At 40.1% G+C, this 19453-nt stretch overlaps 1 protein-coding gene across 10 annotated transcripts in view; it reads left to right on the top strand.

Moving 5' to 3' along the window:
- LDB2 (LIM domain binding 2) overlaps positions 1 to 19453 on the top strand; it is a 326100-nt gene that overhangs the window by 260926 nt on the left and 45721 nt on the right. For all 10 annotated transcript variants that reach the window (XM_036420105.2, XM_036420098.2, XM_036420114.2 and 7 more), the window contains exons 4-5: positions 2719 to 2841; positions 5001 to 5084. In XM_036420105.2, the coding sequence (XP_036275998.1) occupies positions 2719 to 2841; positions 5001 to 5084 (207 nt within the window). The remainder of the gene's footprint in view (positions 1 to 2718; positions 2842 to 5000; positions 5085 to 19453) is intronic.

The following is a 19453-nucleotide window of genomic DNA, read 5'->3' on the forward strand; positions in this document are numbered from 1 at the left end:
TTATCAATAATTATCTTACAGTGCTTCTGAGACCTTTGATAAAATGAAAATGGCAGGCATTCATAGCATCTTTTTAAAGTAGTGCCCTATCAACACACATTGTAGTTCTCCTGTACTGGTCTTTGCAGCTTGCTTAAAGAAAATACTACCTTACATTAGAGTCAACCAAAAGCACAGAACTCAGTGCCTAGGACATAAGTGGAATTCAGTATGGTAGCTTTTGAGTATTAAATTCCCAGAGGGAAAAATGAGTGTTAATATTTTTTAAAAGGTCGATATAAATTGTTAAATACATTCACAGTCGATAGTTTTAGCTATTGTTTCAGAAATGATCATATTCCCTATTGAGCTTGTTGTTTGTTTATATGTGTGTGGTTGTTGTGGTTGTTTTGTGTGTGTTTTTTCCAAAGCCTTGGGTAGCACAGTGATTTCCAAAGTTTTATGTGTTTGTTTAAGGAAACCTTTCTTTGAAAAAGCTTGATCAGAAGCTCAGTCTGTGAAAACAAATAAAACTGAAGTTTCTGGTTGAATTTGGAAGATGGGAAGGGATCTGGGAGTCCAGGTGGAACCCAAGGTCTTCTAAGCAGAGCCCCCGAGATAGCTCTCCTGAACCACTACATCTCAGACAGCCCTACTGGTTTATGATTCTGTGTTCTTCAGTTGCATTTCTTTTATCATTAGAGCTGTTGTTTATAGCCAAATATGTACTTGCTGCAATCCTAGGCAGTCTACATACAAAATTCCCTTTAACGTATCTTTCCAACAACCCTGTCTGAGGATGTTTTTATCCTCATTTTAGATATAAAGAAACTAGAATTTAGGGAGTCTGATGTTCCCAAAGTTTCAAAATGAGTGAAAAGTAGAATCAAGATTCGAATCTAATACTTTCTGATGCCCAAGCCTCCATCCCATATGTTGTACTGCTACTCTGAGGCCAGCATGGGCTGAATAATGAGTGGTAATGATTTAAGCTGGACAAATGTGTGACTACCACTGCCTATCTTACCAGTATAGTCAAAATAGGCTCAGTGGTGATGGAGTGCCTAGTATTTTCTTCCATTTAAAAGTCATTAACAGTGAAAAGAAAGGCAAATAAAATAATAACTCCATGGGGAAAATGATTTGAATATCAAAAGAAGATTGAAAAGCTCCCCTGTCATTAATCAGTCTATCAAGGAAGAGAGCTCAATAAGTATTTTTATTAATGATATATATTTTTCTTAGAAAGATAAATTTTCCACACACCCCCAAAAGGCTGGCCATTTATGCAAGCAGAATTTGTCATTATTGATATGACACAATTTAAGGAATAGACTTTAAATATGCTCTAACTTTTATGTAAGTAACTGATACCCACACACTTGGGTTTAGCATCGCCCTCTGGGTTTTCTCTTTGGAAATGAGAACCTCTAGTTGGGTAACTTATAGTGTCTTACACTTAAGCATAAATAATTTTATTAGATGCTTTCTCCCAAAGTAAAATTAATTAAAATTAGAATAACAGCTCAAGCTCCTTTTGTCAAAGGATCATGAAAGTGGGAATAAAAAAAGTTGATAGGAGGATACTACTTTGTGGGGTCCATATTCTGTGCATGGGTTTTGGAAATAATCTTGCTGTAAGATGGGTTTTGTGCCCATTATTTACAAGTGAGGAATAGGTTTTAGTTGCTGCTGATATGGTCGTTAATAGACCACATCAGATAAGCAGCTACACTGCCCTTTGAACTTACTGACTCTTGAGCTTGTACCTGCCTCAGTATGCCATGGATAAGCCACTTGTGTTCCAATTTGTCAAGATCCAGAGCCACCCAAGGATAGTCAGGGAGGCCATGTTGAATAACTGACATGTGAGTTGCAAAAATACGGTGTTCTCTTTCAGTAAAGGAAAGTGATATACACTAGGAAGTGCAGTTACTATGTCAGAGTCAAGGGGATAAATACGTTCTACTAGCAGGCTTCATTGCACTCTGTAACAGGAAAGAAAAGAGATGATACTGCTGGCAAAGAAGGGGAAGGAAGGGAGGGAGAAAGGGAGGGAGAGAAGAAGAAAAAGTAGAAGAAAGGGAGAGAGAGAAATACTGTTGTAATTAACCTAGTTATTAATAACAGGAAAGGAGAAAAGGGAAGGCCAAATATTATGGGCATGTCATTTGCCAGGAAGATGGAGCTTTACACTACCCAGAGAGCCATGCATTCACTCCCAGGAGATCGCTAGGGAAGAGAATGGACATGTGGGAGATAGACTACCCATTCCCAGAAAAGTTACAGGGACTAGTAAAGGTGTTTTCTGTCAGTCACACCTGGGAACAGGTCATTGGCTGGAATGGGCTTGGCCCTGCAAGCATGGGCAGATTCAGGATACTTAATTCCCTGAACAATGGAGTTCACGCTCTTGGCTCTTGATTGACTCCTGGCTTATGGAGCCCTCATGCTCCTTCTTCCTGGCATTCACCCTCACACAATGGGGAAATGGACTACAACTAGCCTGTTGTTAAACTGGGTCCAGCTACAAGATGGAGCCCATACTCTGGACACTATCTTTGTTTTTAGTTCTCCCCAAATCCCAATTACACTTCTTCTAGGACTGGAGTAAGGGAAATGGAGCCTTGGAAACCCAGGGATGTAATTCTATGGAAATAAGAATCACTCATTCTCCAAAACAAAAATACGGAGTTCTCAAAGTGCATAACCAATGAGTGTGTCATTTGTCTCGTCTAGGTGTGTACAGAAGGCAGACTGATCCTGGAGTTCACCTTTGACGATCTCATGAGAATAAAAACGTGGCACTTTACCATTAGACAATACAGAGAGCTGGTCCCAAGAAGTATTCTCGCCATGCATGTAAGTGCTTTCCTTCCTCTTCCACTCTCTTCCTTATTACCCCTCATTTCACTCTGGAGGAGAAATGCAGTTTCTCTGTGAAAGAACTCTAGTAGTCTTCACACTTTATGTAATGAACTCTAAATGTGTGAGTTTTTCCCTCATCCAGAGGCCCTTTTTCTCCTCCTTTGTTTTGAGTGTGGTAAATTCTGAGTCTTTTTTTTCTTTTGAAACTTTATTATTTTAAACTCTTAGGTTGAGGTTACCTCAATAAACAATTTGTACTCTTTTTTAATTCAGTTTGGTCATTATCCAGTAATGCTCTGCCTGGGCTAATAAACTTGTTATTTATAATCAGGGGAAGAAATAAAATAAGAAGTAAGAAAAACAGTTTCCAGTTTTGATTAGAACCATCTGAGGAGACATGGAGCTCATGGACCTCATCTCTGTGTCCACAGAAATTGGCCCTTTTGAACCAGTGTTGGAATGAGTTGGAATATTTGGGGTTCTCTTGGTTTTCTTTGGACATAAATCACATCAGATTTATTGAACACCAGCTAAAAGCAAGGATGGATTCGATGCCAATCTAGAGACATGTTTTAGAGGGAAGACTTGATGGGAGCTCATCAGGTACAGTCTCTGAAGGAGTCAAAAGGCATTGACTTAAGTCCCTCCTCCTTCATAGATGACACAGCATTTTCCTTGAAAAAGTTTGGGAGCAAAATCACTTATTGAGCCTGATTTTTAAGACCCCCAGATAATCAAAAGAGAATAAGTTAACTGTGGCTGGTACTTGTTGGGTGTTTTCTATGCCAGGCCTCGTGATGAACATTGTATGAACATCATAATTAACTCCTCCAGTAACTTAGAGAAGTGAGTTTTCATTCATTATTCCTATTTCAGAAGTGAGAAAACTGAGGCTTAGAGAAGTTCACTCAGTTGCCCAATGGTTTTTAGATTGAAAGTGATAAAATCAAGATTTCAGACAAAACCAGTCTGGCTCAGGAGATAGAGCGTCGGTCTGAGGACGGAAAGGTCCCAGGTTTGATTCCCGTCAAGGGCATGTACCTTGGTGTGGGCACATCCCTGGTGGGGGTGTGCAGGAGGCAGTTGGTGAATGTTTCTCTCTCAATGATGTTTCTAGTTCTCTATCCCTCTCCCTCTCTGTAAAAAGAAATCAACAAAAAATATATATTAAAAAAAAAAAAAAAGACTTCAACTCAGCTGGCTCTGACTTCGAAACCTGGGCTGATAAGCCAATTGTCTCCCAACTATCCAACTCCAGGCTTTTGTCCTCAACCCTTTCCTCCTGACTCATTAACCAGGTCTCTGCCCTTAAGCTTTCTTCTCTGACCATCCCCATACTACCACTATCCTTCTCTGCTGCTTCAGCCTCTCATGCCCCAAGTTTTCTCTATTTTTAAAGCCCACTTCATATCTTCTCGAAACAGTCTGAGTAGCCATTCTTATTATTCTTAAAATAGAGTTGGGAATCTGGGCCCTGGAATGAGATCACATAGGTTTGTATCTCAGCTCTTGTGTGACCTTGGGCAAGTGACATGACACCGCTGTGCTTCTAATCCCTCATCTATAACCTCAGTACAGTAATAGAGTCTATCTTGGAGGATTGGTTTGAGGACTACGAGTCAATGCATCTAAAGACCATAGAACAGTGCCTGGCACATAGAAGGTCCTCTGCAAGTGTGACACGTGGCTTATAGCAGCAGCAACCACATATTTCCCTTTATTTATTATTCTCCTATTGTCTGACTACAATGTAAGTTCCTTGATGTGGAGCACAACTACCTGATGCATCTCTATATAGAACCAGCTCTTCCTGGCACATGAGAGGTTTAATAAATACCAGCCACATAACCAGAAAGGACCTAGAGGTGTCCTGGCGGGTCTTCACATCCCTTCTCCTAAAGACACAGGGCCTCTCACAGAGTAAGTGAAGTTGATTCTCCCCAGATGTGAAAGCACTGTTGGTCCACAAGTGTCCTTGAGCGTTATATGCATGTGTCTTGAAATGTAAATTAAATTATCTCCAGCAAACTGGCCCTCTAAGGAAAACCCACAGTGTCAAGATTGCATTTCTTAGCAGCTGTAGTGCAGACTGAGACTTTCTTGAGACCATCTTGCAGGGATAAAATGTATGACTTTTTTTTTTTCCTGTTTAGGCACAAGATCCTCAGGTCCTGGATCAGCTGTCCAAAAACATCACCAGAATGGGGCTAACAAATTTCACCCTCAACTACCTCAGGGTAAGACCAATGTGATGATTATATCTCCTGGTGAGTTGGAAAAGTCATTTACTGGTTTATATATTTCTTGAACAAAGGAGTTAAAATGAGGTAATACAGCAGAATGTGTGTGTGTGTGTGTGTGTGTGTGTGTGTGTGTGTGTGTGAACAGAGGAAGGAATTAAATTAACAAGCATCAAACCTAGCCTTTGTGCTGCCTCTGTGCATTTGTATCACTCTCGGAATGAATTATTCAAAGGCAAGCAATGTTTGTCATCAGATGCTTTGGTAGTATGTCCCTTTTGGTCATCTCAAGTTTCTAATGTGCTCTTGTGGAGTTCACGAGTTCTGCCTCTCCACCCAGGAGCAGTTCATCCTGAAGAGATTCGGTGTGCCCTCCATAGAGAGCCCCTGAAGAAATTTCTAAGTCTTCCCAGAGAGCTTATGTGTGACATTGTGACAGATTTTTCCGGTTTAAATATGAAGTCAATTTTTATTTTAAAAAATTAAGTGTTAGGGAAACACTCACTACCTACTTAATACTTACAGCCTCCGTATTTGGTCTAACAGGATAGCATATGACACACCAGTTTTTAGTGGAATTGCACTTGTCACATGGTAGGCAAGAAATCTGGTTTCCTTCATAAAGTAAACATTGCCCTCCAGAGTCAATCAAAAGGTGGTGGCCACGGTCCACAGTCCTTTGCCTCTGAGTTGCTGAGTTCTTTATTATTGTGTTTAGTGTTCACTTCTCCAGGGCACCCATTGCATCCTAAATCTTATGCTTTCATTTCTTTATCCTTAAGTGCTCTGCAGGTTGGGGAATTTTGTTTTGTATTCATGATCGTTTTGGTGTGTGTTGAAATGCTGGCATGCTTTGGCCAGACCTTCTCTTCTTTCAATTAAGAGTCATTTGGACAAATGCTTTCAAATCATGCCACTCATTGCCATGTGCCAGGTGCTTGTTAGATGCTGACAACTCAAAGGCCATGGCTCCGGCCATCAGGAAACTCACTCCCATGAGGATCAGGCCCATAAACAGAGAACATTATGTACAACATGGTAAATACCATGATAGAAGATTCCAGATGGAGTTATGGAAGTACAAAACAGAGACATCTCAGAAGGATCAGAGAAGGCCTCCTGAAGGAGATGATGCCTGAATTGAATGTAAAAAAATGAATGAAGGGAAAGCAGAGGAAAGCACAGGCAGGGCATTTCCATCAGAAGGAAAAGAAGGAGCATGGACTTGGGGGTGGAATTCCAAGCAGTTTGATAATGCTGCGACATGAAGTGAGAAGCCAGGACAGGCAGGAGAGAGTTAGTTGGGAGTCAGGTCTTGGAGCAACTGGCTGGCCAGGTTACTGGGCTAGGAGGCTCTGGTTAAATATGAGGATGGCAGAGTCCTCCTCCTGGGTAGAGGGAGAGGACTCCCTTAGTATCCAGCCTAGATGTCCCAGAGCCAAATCCAAGCATGGCAAGAGCCAGTCAGCTTCACATCCCCCACCTTACTTCAGTACCCTCGCTGTTCTGACAGATCCAAACCAGGTTGTTCGCAGAGGGAAACCAGAAAATGCCCAGGTGGGATGGGGCGACAGGTGAGTGCTCCCAGCCAGGTTAGCTGGGGCTATGTTATCCCAAAGCTTCAGGCTCTGCATTCAGACCGTGGGGATGCTGGCACAGTGGAGTGGGTAGCAAGGCCTGGGAAGTGAGGGTCTGTGGAGTTGTTCTCTCTGCAGGAATTTAGAGGGCTGCTCCACACTGCTTGGCATGTCATCTTGTCAGGGACCCTGAGAGGTTAGGTTTCAACCATCTGGAGATGCCTCTCCTCAGGCAGATAAAGAAGTTACACATGGTGTGTCCTTAGCTGACCCCCAAAGGAAGCTGGGACTTTGGCATCTATCCTAGACTTGGTCACAAACCCTCTGGTGAGATCTTAGACTCTTGATTCTTTGTTATATACTTTATCTGCATTTAACACAAATGAATGCATGCTAAATTTTCTCTCTCCCTCTAGCTTCTCTTATTGTCATCAGTAAAATGGTGGCCTTCACCCTGGGGTCAATAAAGCCCAGCTCGTGCCCAGGTACTACACTTCTCTGATTCTAGCTTAGGAAGGCCGAGGAGAGAGTACCTGCAAAGGGATAAGAAGAGCACCACTGGCCCTTCTCCCGACAATGATACAAGGAAACTACAATATTTATGAGTAGGCCAATACAGGAGCGTTTCAAAGACTACCATTTAATGCAGAGCTTGCTGCATGCTGTGTTGTGCTGGAGATATATGTCCTAACTTAACTAGTCTTCACAATGGCCCCTGTGCACTAGCACCATCTCCATAAGAGAGCCAGGTACAGAGCCTGAGAGTAATTGAAGTCAGTTGCCCAACTTCACATCAATCACCAAGTGGCAGAACCATGACTTGAACTTGGACAGGCTATTCTAGGATCTAGGTGCTTCATAGCAAAACTCTGCTGCTTTTCTAGTAAGAATGTAGAATGGAGATGTTGATAGGAATTGGATCACGTTTTCCTTGCCTTGATGGGAGACTCAGCATCTACCATTGGGTCCTTAATCTACTTTGCCAAAAGTTACACCTGCACCTTATAAGGTTTAGCATGAAGATGAAGTGAGATGATTCATATAAAGGACTTAGCACAGAGTCTAGGGACATAAAGTGCCCAGTTAGTGTATGGTGTCCTATTTTATTGAGCATCTACTATGTACCTAGCCTCTTCCTTGTACAGGAACCAATTAGAGCAACATGACATCTGTCTCTCTTCTCTCTTCCTGGACCCATATAGCACTATTCCCCAGATCTTGCACCCTCGTTCCATGCTTGTTTGCCTTTCTGTACTCATTTCTTTAAAAAAAAAAATTTACTGTCAGAAAATATTACATATGCCTCCCTTTTCTCCCCATTAATCCCTTCTATCCCGCCTCTGCCCCGTACCCCAAGTCTTCACCACCCTATTGTCTGTGTCCATCGTTATGCATATATGCATACAAGTTCTTTGATTGGTCTCTTTCCACCCTCAGTATTCCCGGTCCTATGACTATCTCTTGGTTGATCCTGTATAATAACTGTCTCTTGCATTTGACTCAGAGGAGACTGAAGACAGATCAATTACCTTATATTTCTAGAGCCTCACAAGGTCTCATTCACAATAAACACCAGTAAACAGCACTTGAATGGATGGCTGGTGGGTGGAGTATGGAAGACCATATTTTGAATAAAACCAAAACAAAATGCAGTGAAACTGTAAATTTCTTAATGGGTAATTATTTTTGTCTATTTTCTTTGGCCAAATTTTCTTGATGTTGGGATACACAAAATGTTTTATGCATTATACTTAATGCAAGTTTAAAACATCTTATCCTCTATCCCAGCCAAAAGACATTTGTGTATGTTTCCCCTTACTCTTTATTCATGCATATGCATAGTATCTGCATAAATGTAATCAGTATATATACATGTTTTAATATTACTTGATAAACACTTTTGCATGCTTCTACATAATGGACCATTTCTAATGGCTGCAAAACATTCTGGTGTGGTTCTGGAACTGTGTTTACTTAATCTTTCCTCTAAACATGGAGCACTGAAGCAATGTTCAGCTTGCTGCTGTCATTAATCCCATTCCTCTGAGCACCTTTGCCATGTCCTGCTTCACATGGTATTATCTGCAAGCAGAAGACGGAGCTGTGAGGCCAGGTGTAAAGGAAAATAAGGTACTGTAGATTCAGAGAAATGTGGGTTCAAATCCAAACCCCCTTACAGCCTATAAGGGCCTTGAGAGAGTTGTTTTCTTTCTTTCAATGCCCCTTTCCTTATCTGAAAATTGGGAAAAGTAATGTTCCACAGATTGGCACAATTTATAAGACCAGAGGAGTTAGAATTTATAAGAACCTGGCACACAGAAGGAGCTTACTAAATATCAGTCCCCTCCTGTGCTGTCTCAGAGCAGATCAGGGTTCAGCTCTCACTTAAGCAACTTCTTATGTAATTTTGATCAATTTCCTTAATATCTTGGGGCCCTAGTTTTCTCCTGTGTGAATGATTATGCACATTGTGAATTGTGGTAAATGCATCGCAGCCTAGGTTAGAGTGATAATGCATGTGAGGAGCACATTTAAGTCTAAATTACAACACCAGGAAGACATGCCAGTCTCATCTCATTTATCATCTCCTATGCATTGGTCATGGCCTTGAATTCTTCACTGAGATTCTGAAGTCATATGATAGATCAGAAAAAAAGAGAAGTCAGTGATTAATGATATCTGCCAAGGAGGGTAACAGGAAGGAGTCGGGGACATGTGCATATAATTGGCATCCTTTCCCAAGATAAATGTTATTTCAAGTGTAGAATCATGATCACTGTTTTCAATATTATCTATAAGTTTTCTGTTGTTATTGTTAAGTCTAACTCTTTAAATAAGCAGTATCTTCTATTGGGCTTGAAAGCATTTAGGTTTCACAGTAATGTTTTTTAATCCTGTGCCTTTAATTTCCCAAGTGAGGGAAGAATGTTGTTGTTTTTATTGTTATACTTCAAAGAACATTGGACCCTGCATGTAGCTTTCACTGAGAGCAAAGGAGTAGTGTCTGGTGCCTCGAAGAATTGCGCAATTAGCTTTAGAAAATGCTTCCTACCCACCAGTATGACTTGAAGCGGCCTCTAGGAGAATGAGTGTGGCTGGAGTCAGCATTTGGAACCCTGTCGAGATGTGTTTGTTTTTCATTTTTTGTAAGGTTTTGATGCAAACCTTTTTCCTCACCTAAATATTAAGCCTGAGAAGAAAACAGAAATCCCTGTTCAGAGATTGAAATGAACTGAAGTTATTGGGCATCAGAAAGGCCTGGGATATGAACAGACCATCCACTATTCACACATTCAGACAGATCAGCAACAAACCCCAGTTAAGCACTGAGGTTTGGGTAGGGAGGGTGGCAGGAACCATACCAGCAGATCCCCTGTGCATCTCACAGTGCCTGCATGTTAGAGACCCTCAAAGATGTCATGCATGGGTCATTAAGGGTTGGCAAACTGAGGGTTACTAGTCCAGTATGAGTCCAGAAATTGAGAGCAAGAACTTTACAACTATACTATAATTTGCCATTGCTAGGACATCCAAGTCATCCAGTGGACTCATCCTATCGATGAAACTGAAGAACAGTTCATGTGTTCTCAAATTCGTACAGTCAAAGGCCACTAGTAAAGGGCTGAAGAAGCACAGGGAGAGTGACAAGCCATGGCATAGGGCACTATGACATGAATCTCCAGTCATGTACCGTATTTTTCGGACCATAAGACGCTCCGGACCATAAGACGCACCAGTTTTTAGAGAAGGGAAATGAAGAAAAAAAGATTCTGAAACAAATAGTGTCCTAAAATATTTTATGTGCATTAAAACCCAACATCACAGTCATAAACACATGTAATCAACCCTGTAAAGTAAACAGCAGCATTTAGAACCCTTTTAGAGCCGGGCAAGCACACAGAGACCACACAGAGCCGGGCAAGTAAAAAACTTTTTTTTTTTAAGTATATGTGTAGGCTATATTTGGACCATAAGACGCAGGGACTTTTTCCCCCCACTTCTGGGGGGGAAAAAAGTGCGTCTTATGGTCCGAAAAATACGGTACTTTCTTAAGTGAAGCTCAGGTTTGGCTATTTCCCAAGGCTGCTCCACACTCCACGTTTGGTGAGAGCTGGTTGGTTGGTGTCAACCCACACAGGAGAGAGGGTAATTCAAAGGTGAGGCATTTGGACTCTGAAACAACCTCATTCTGAGTCTACCCCTTCACCTCTTCAAAGAAAGGCTTCATTCTAGCAATAAGTAGAGAAAAGACTTCCACATGAATGTTCCACACATGGAAGGATTAAGACTTGGAACACCCAAAGGGCACTTTTAATTGCATTTGGAGATGGAAAAGTAGTACGTATGGCAACATGATAAGTGATAAGGGAAGTAAAGCAGTTAACTCTTAAAGAAGTGAAATAACCATAACATAGAGACATGCCAGCATCTAGAAAACAGTGGTTTCTAAAAGTCAAGCTACCAGAACATTTAAAAAAGTGTATCCTATCTATTGTAATAAAAAAGTAATATGCAAATTGACTGTACCTCTGCTATACCTACAAGCCAACGCACATCAGCCAATCAGGAGTGTGTAATCCAACCAAGATGGCTGCAGCCAAGCTTCCCTGCCACCCTGGCCAGCCCAGGACTATACTCAAGGCTACAAAGTTTCCATTATAGAAGTTAAATAAATCCCAACAAAATTGGCAGCAGCCATGGAGCTGAAAACAGCAGGAGGCTTGAGTTGCCCCTGGCAATGGAGGAAGCCAAGCTCCCACAGCCCTGGCCTGCCTTGGCCTCTGCTACAAAATTTCAATTATAGAAGATAAATAAACCCCAGATACCAGGGCCTCTGCTTTGGTTGCCAAGGTGTGTAGCTGTCCTGCAAACCACCACAGGCCCCTTGCCCAGGCCGACCCACATCCCAAGGTAACCCCTACCCTGATCCTAGACACCCTTTAAAGCAAACCAGCCGGTACCCACCCCTGCACCAGGCCTCTATCCTATCTAATAAAAGAGTAATAGGCAGTAATTGACCATCACTCCAACACACAAGATGGCTGCCCCCATGTGGACACAAGATGGCCAGCAGGGGCGGGCAGTTGTGGGCGATCAAACCTGCGCGGGGGGGGGCAGTTAGGGATGATCAGGTTGGCAGAGGAGGGAAGTTGAGGGCAATTGGGCCTTCGGGGAAGGACAGTTGCGGGGGGGCATGCCTGTAGGGGAGAGAAGTTGGGAGGAACCAGGCCTGCAGGGGAGGGCAGTTAGGGGCAATCAGGCGCAGGAGAGCAGTTAGGAATCAATCAGGCTGTCAGGGAAATGGTTAGTGGGTAATCAGGCTGGCAGGCAGAAGCAGTTAGGGGCAATCAGTAAGGCAAGCAGTTGGGAGCCAGCAGTCCTAGATTGTGAGAGAGATGTCTGACTGCCCATTTAGGTCCGATTCTTCCTGGACAGTCAGACATCCCTTGAGGGGTCCCAGATTGTAGAGAGTGCAGGCTGGGCTGAGGGACACCCACCCCCCCACCCACCCCCCATGCACCAAGCCTCTAATATATATATATATATATATATATATATATATATATATATATATATATATATATATATATAGTTTTGCTATATATATACAAGCAAAACCAATATTTTAACAGAGCAGTTATAACTGAAAACAATTTCACAGCCATAGATGCTTCTATAATTCTTAGCCTTAAAAACTACAAATGGGGCCTGGATTAAAGAAAGTAATTTCCCAGTCTCTGACACAAAGAAAGAGAAAGAAATTGTTACTTAACAAGACACTGAAATTCAAGGGAGATGGGGAGGTGGACAATTGGCAATCTGAGGGGTCACAAAGCTGAGCAATTGCAAAGTTAAGTACGAGATGGAGCCTGAGTTCATTCTCCTATGAAATAGCCTTTCTAATAGTTTAGAATGGTAAAATTAATAAATAAATTAATTAAAAATGTATCAAGGAAATGCATAAGGGGGCAAGGAGGGAATGTTCAGATTTAATTTTGCTTTAGATCATAGGCAGGGATGTATCCTGAAATAGGAAGAGGGGCTAGTCTTATTTTCCTTCTTTTTCAACTTCTTCATCATCATCTCCATTACTGAAATATTCCTGCCATATATTTGCATGGCTGGTCACTATTATTCAGGTCTTAAGATATACATAGCCTACTGCAAGAGGGCTTTCCCAGTCAGCCTAAGTAAAGTGACCTCACCAAATCCCAGTCATTTCTGTCATACCTCATTACGTGTTTTCTTTTCCTTGTAGCATTTTCATCAGTTGAATTCTTTTGCATAATCGTACTTTACCCTTCTGCTTCCCTGCTTCTTCTGCTGTCACTGGAGTGTAACTGTTTTGAAAGCAGGAATCTTGCATCTTCTTCCCTATATACAGTGAACAGAGAGTCAGTCATCCTGAGGCTACTCAACCTGAGATGTGCTCCTGGAAGAGGGGGAAGTTTTAAAGAGTAAACCATTTATAAAACCCAAAATTCAAGTGTTGCCTTGGAACACTCGAGTGCACTTTCACAAAGGCTGTGAATCACCCTTGACATCACAGGCTGAACACCTGTAGCAGTTTCCTCTAAGGATGTAATGTTCTTCTTTACAATTCATAAACAACCTGTCCGTGAGCATAGAGGAGGGATGTCATTATCTATATTTGACCAATGTTCCTCATCGCCAAAACAAGTCAAATTAATAATGACTTCTACAGACTTCTATTTAATCATTCAAAAAAGGGGGGAGGGGGTTCACAATAGAAATATTAACAAATACTACAAACAAAATGCTAATACATTGCAGGCCAGAAATGAGAAAACTGAAACCAAGAGGTTCTACAGCTGGATGGAGGCTGACCCAAGACCGCCTATTACTAGCATAGCATGGGTTCCAGTTTCCTTTTTGTCTTGATATGCCATTTGTAGGACTCATTCACATCCATTCCATCCACAAACAAGTACTGAGCACCTACTGTATACCTGGGTCTACTCTGGTCTCTAACTAGGAGATCCCCTAATTGATAGTAAATATGTCTGGGCTCATGAGAATTTCACACATATTGCTTCTGATCTTAAAAGTTTTCCAATGCTGCCCTGGCTAGTATGGCTCAGTGAATAGAGTGTTGGCCTGCCAACGGAGGGGTCCCAGGTTCGATTCCAGTCAAGGGCATGTACCTTGGTTGTGGGTGCATCCCCAGTGGGGGGGAGGGGTGCAGAAGGTGGCTGGTCGATGTTTCTCTCTCATCGGTGTTTCTAACTCTCTATCCCTCTCCCTTCATCTCTGTAAAAAATAAATAAAATATTTTTTTAAAGTTTTCCAATGCTAATCATTGCTAATCATAGTGTAAGACTGAAACTCTCCCCAAGCAGACAGCTAATATGTTCCTCTTCTCTTCTTGCCTATTTTCCAAGCTTTGTGAAATAAAGTAGGGGTGGAGTGACCCTCTTCCAGTTCATAGTGTCAAAGGTCATCATGGAAACTTTGCTCTAGAGATCATAACATTTTACCAGTGATTTATTGATGGATCTTTAGGTTGTTTCTAATATTTTCCTACTAGTAACAATGATATATAAATATATTTTCATATTTGGTTTTGCATAGGAGCAGTTAAAAAGCTAAATTTATAGGAGACAATCCTAGAAATAAAATTGTCAGGTAAAAAGCGTTGTACATAATTTTGGTAGATATTCTCAAGCTGTTTTATATAGAGATTATACCAAGTTTTGGTTTCCCCAGCAACATGTAAAATGATTATTTTTCACAGTTTTCAACAACTGAAGATTATCAAATTTTTCTATTTTCCAATATTACAGGTGAAAAATGGTATCTTATTTTTATTATAATGTGCATATCTCTTTCTCTCTGTCTGACAAGAAGGGACAGGGCAGAAGATCATGGTCTTTTTGCTTTAAGAATGTAGTAATTCTTTACCAAGGTAAAAGCCGCAGTTTAGTTAAGGAGACCTCTGGATTCAAAGGAGGGAAAATATAGCATAGTGGTTAGAAGTATGTGCTCTGACTCATGCAAACTAGGTTTGGAACATGACTTGGTTAGTTGCTAGTTGCAAAACCTTGAACAAGTGACTTTTTGTTTTTTTGTTTTTTTTAGCTTACTCTTCGGTGTTCCCGCTAAGTTTTACCATTTGCAAATAATGATGATTTTACCAAGTCTTTTCCAATTTTATTCTTTTTGTTTAATTATTTTATTCTCTTTTGTCTAATTATATTGACTAGTACTACCAGAAAAGTGTTAAAGAATAGTGAGGATAATTAATATCCTTATCTTGTGCCTGACTTTAATGGGAATGCTTCTAGATTTTTCATCAAGAGGATGATGGCTTATGATATTCTCATATTAAGTTAATATCAATCTATTCTTATTTTATTAAGAGCTATTTAAAGTAAAAAAAAAACAATATTGAATTTTATCCAATGTTCTTCTGGTGTCTAAGAGATGCTATTATTTTTCATTTCTTACTATTATGGTCAAGCATATTAATAAGAATAATTGATGCTTTATTTGGTGCAATTGATATTCAAGGCAATAGTTTAAGGTCTTTAGATATATCAACTCATTTAGACCTTGTCCAATCTAGAACTCGTGGAATTAGTATTTTCACTTCAAACTTAAGAAAACTCACATTTGTAGAGTTAAATAACTTGAACAAGATCAACCAAGTAAGTAAGTGGATGAGCTGAGATTGGATGCAGGCCAATTGCTTGACTACAACACTGGGCCAAGTTTCATCTGGGTAGATTTCTTTATAACCAACCATCACTTCATTTCTGAACAAATCCGATCGTTTGGTAGGTATCCTGAAATTCTCTTTTTATGATATCTTTATCAGTGTGTGTCTTATTAGTATCCTGGCCTAAGGAACATTTTGAAAACCTCTCTCTCTCTCTCTCTGTCAGAATAATTTGAATAGCACTTTATTATTTGCCTTTTAAATGTGTTTTTTTTTTTTTTTTAAGAATTCCCTTATGAAACTACCTGTATTAAGACCCTTGAAACCATGTGGGCTTGAGAGGGTTGTGTGTGTGTGTGTGTGTGTGTGTGTGTGTGTGTATGTGTGTGTGTGTGTAAAGGGCTTCCTGATAAATTCTCTTTATTAATTTTAGATAAATGGTATATTTAAATAACTCTGTTTTCAAAAAAACATCCTTTTAGGTTTTATTGAACTATATTGTTAGTTGACATATAGCCCTATGTAAGTTTAAGTTGTATAGCATAATGATTTGACTTACGTGTATAATGGTATGATTACCTCAATAAGTTCAATTAACATCCATCATCTCATACAAATACAAACCCAAGAAAATATTTTTTCCCCTTATAATGAGAACTCTTAACAATCTTCACATACAAGGATGGGAAAACATAGGTTTAAAGTTATAATACAAATAATACAATAATTAATAAATAATTTCATGTTCTCACAATTCTAAATCTACTTTTGCCCACCCCTGTGTATCACCCAGCAGTGTCAATTATAGTCATCATGTCATATATTACATTTCTAGTACTTATTTATCTTAGAACTGGAAGTTTGTATGTTTTTTTTTAGTTTATGTTTTTTGATCACCTTCATTTTAGTTGCCCCCACTCTCTACCCTTACCTCTGGTAACCAGAAATCTATTCCATTTTTCTATGAGTTTGGTATGATTTTTCCTTATATTCCACACATATGTGAGATCACACAGTATTTATCTTTTTCTGTTTGACTTATTTTATTTAGCACAATGTCCTCAATGTTCATCCATTTTGTTGCAAATGGCAAAATTTTCTCCTTTTTATGGCTATTGATTAATAAATATATGAATAATATATTTGAAGTAAATATACATATTTACTAATAAATATATGAATATTTATTTATTTTATCCATTTATCCATACACGGACTCTTGGGTTGTTTCCATGTCTTGTGCTATTGTAAATAATGGGGGTGCAAATATTTTTTTCATACAGTGTTTGTTTCTTTTGGATATATCCATATGGTAGTTCTATTTTTAATTTTTTGAAGAAGCCCCATACTGTTTTCCATTTTGACTGCAACAGTTTACATCTCCATCAACAGTACACAAAGGTTTCATTTTCTGACTATCTGGCAATTAAAGCCTTGAGGATCATTATTAAGGACGAAGACCAGGAAGGAAGGAAAAATGATGAAGGAGGCAGGAGCCTGGGCCCACCCACGTCTGGGAGTTATTTCTTGGGCAATCCCGTCGTTTGGTATATTTTGCTGCCCACTGGGCCTCTTTGTCAGGGTTTGTGTGGATTCTAAAAGGAACAATCTGGAGATTCTCCAAAAGAACTGCTCTGGCTTGGGGACTTCAGGAACTCTGTAGGTATCTCTCCTTGAGGAGCCTTGTTGTCCAAGGTCAGATCTAAAGTGATGTGACTGCCTCTTAACTTTCTGTTATGCTACTGTATTTTAGAATCTCTGAGAGGCTGTTTTTGAAAACACTGTGTTTCATAATTTGAAACATGTACCCAAAGAGCCTCTTGAACATGACATATAGGTTTTTAATACAAAAATGTTCTAATGTTCAGATGCACATACACAAGCAATGCCTGGAATCCTGAGGGAGGTTTGTCTGCTTATGAAAATTCTGCAAATTCCTAATGGAAGGGAAGTGTTTGCACACTTTAATACGACTCTCTGGAATAATCTCTTGATATGATAATATTAGCACATAGACTCACTTTTTAAAAAAGCTATTCAATAAAGATTAACTTAGGTTTCCTCTACCCAGTCTCCCCGGAAACTCTAGAATCTGCCTTTCCCCAAAGTCAAGTCCAAGTAATGTTCTTATGTTATTTCTTCCTTCTTTAAAATGTTTGGTAAGGCTAGCATTATTAAGTTGAACTATAAATTGGTAAGGAGACCCCTCATTTAAATAAAAGTTATACCTATGTTTTATATAATGATATTTGCATGTAGTTGATTCAACTTTTAACTACATATGTTCACTGAGGTTTTCCCTTATTAGAGGTCTTTCACCCATCTGAAAACCATTATTTCCTTATTAATTTCCCAGGGGCTTTAGGCAATTTCTAGCTCTGGCAATGACTGTGTGCATAAAAGTCTTTATTGTCCATGGTTTTATGATGGAGAAAAATACTTTTGATATACTTAATACGCTGACTATTAGATGAAGTCAACAGAATAGTCATTAGCTTTGATAATACACAAAAGCTCTTAGTGAGTGAACACTCTATTCCAAAGCCTGGGGATTATAAAAATGAAGATATGCTGTTTGCTCTCACCAAGCTTAACAGTATATTCTGAGCACTTACTATGTGCTGGCCATTCACTCATTCTTATACCTACAATGGGCTAGGTACAGTGCTAGGCTCTAAAACAGAAGGATGAGCAGAAACAGTTACAGTGCCGCTCATATGGTTATGAGTGGAGATGCATTTACCAGAAGATTATACACAAATGTGTGTATAATTGATAACTATCTAAGTCCCACTTTGGAAAGAAACATAATTTTATGAGTATAATAAAGGAGACTCTCCAGTCTAGGAAAGACATCAGAAGGCTTCCCTGAGAAGATGATGCTTGGGCTAAGTTTTTGTTGTTGTTTGTTTGTTTTTTTAATTGATTTTTTTTTTTACAGAGAGGAAGAGAGAGGGATAGAGAGTCAGAAACATCAATGAAAGAGAATCATTGATCAGCTGCCTCTTGCACCCCCCCTACTGTGGATGTGCCTGCAACCAAAGTACATGCCCTTGACCGGAATCGAACCTGGGATGCTCTATCCACTGAGCCAAACCGGTTTCGGCTTGGTCCAAGTTTTAAAAATGAGTTGGTTTTAATTAGGGTAGAGCAGCCAAAGCACATGTAGACTCAGGGATCAATCCTGACAAAGGCCCCATGGAAGGATGAGAAAGAAGGCCAATGGCTGAAGAATGGAGTGAGATGGAGAGCTATGTGAGATTAGATTTACGCAGGGAGGATGGGGAGAGGGTTGTGGTTTGTGGCAGATAACACAGAGCCTCTAAGCCATGTTCTAGACACACGTCTTGATAAAGGGGGAGACCATAGTCTACGCAATTGATTAATGCATCAGGAGTGTTCTAACAAAACCATGTACCAACTGGTCTGTGAACTCGGAGGGAAAACAGTCCTGGTGGAGAATCACAGAAAGCTTTCTTGGGAGAAGAACATTTGGTCAGGTGTTTAAACAGAAACTTGAAAGTCAAAAAAGAAAAGAATTGCTTTTCCAGGCAGAGGGAACAGAATGTGCAAAGACCTGGTGCTGTGGTCTGAACAAATTCATGTGTTGAAATCCTAACCCCCAAAGGTGGTGTACTAGTAGGTGGGGCCTTTAGGAGGTACTTACATCATGAGGGTGGAGCTGTCAGGAATGAGATTAGTGCCTTAAAAAAGAGCCCCCCACCCTATAGTGCCTAACCCCTTCCATCACGTAAGGACATAGCAAGCAGTATGCAATTCAGAAGAGGGCCCTCTACAGAGCCAGCTGGCACCCTGACCTTGGATTTCTAGCCTCTAGAACCATGTGAAAACAATTTCTGTTGTTTATAAGACAACCCAGTCCATGGTGTTTCATTATAGCAATCTGCATGGACTAAGATACCAGGAAACATAAAATAACATGGCATATTCAGAGGCCATAAAATACTTAGGTGTAGTTAGACAGTATATAATGTATGTGTGTTTACACATGTATGTACATGTGCATATGTGCAGAGGGATCTGGGTATAAAATCTTAAAAAATGTAGTGATTCAGATTGGAGTATTGGCAAGGCAGCTCCATCTGCCA

Source organism: Pipistrellus kuhlii, unplaced genomic scaffold (genome assembly GCF_014108245.1).
Source record: "Pipistrellus kuhlii isolate mPipKuh1 unplaced genomic scaffold, mPipKuh1.p scaffold_m20_p_1, whole genome shotgun sequence".
Taxonomy (NCBI): Eukaryota; Metazoa; Chordata; class Mammalia; order Chiroptera; family Vespertilionidae; genus Pipistrellus; species Pipistrellus kuhlii.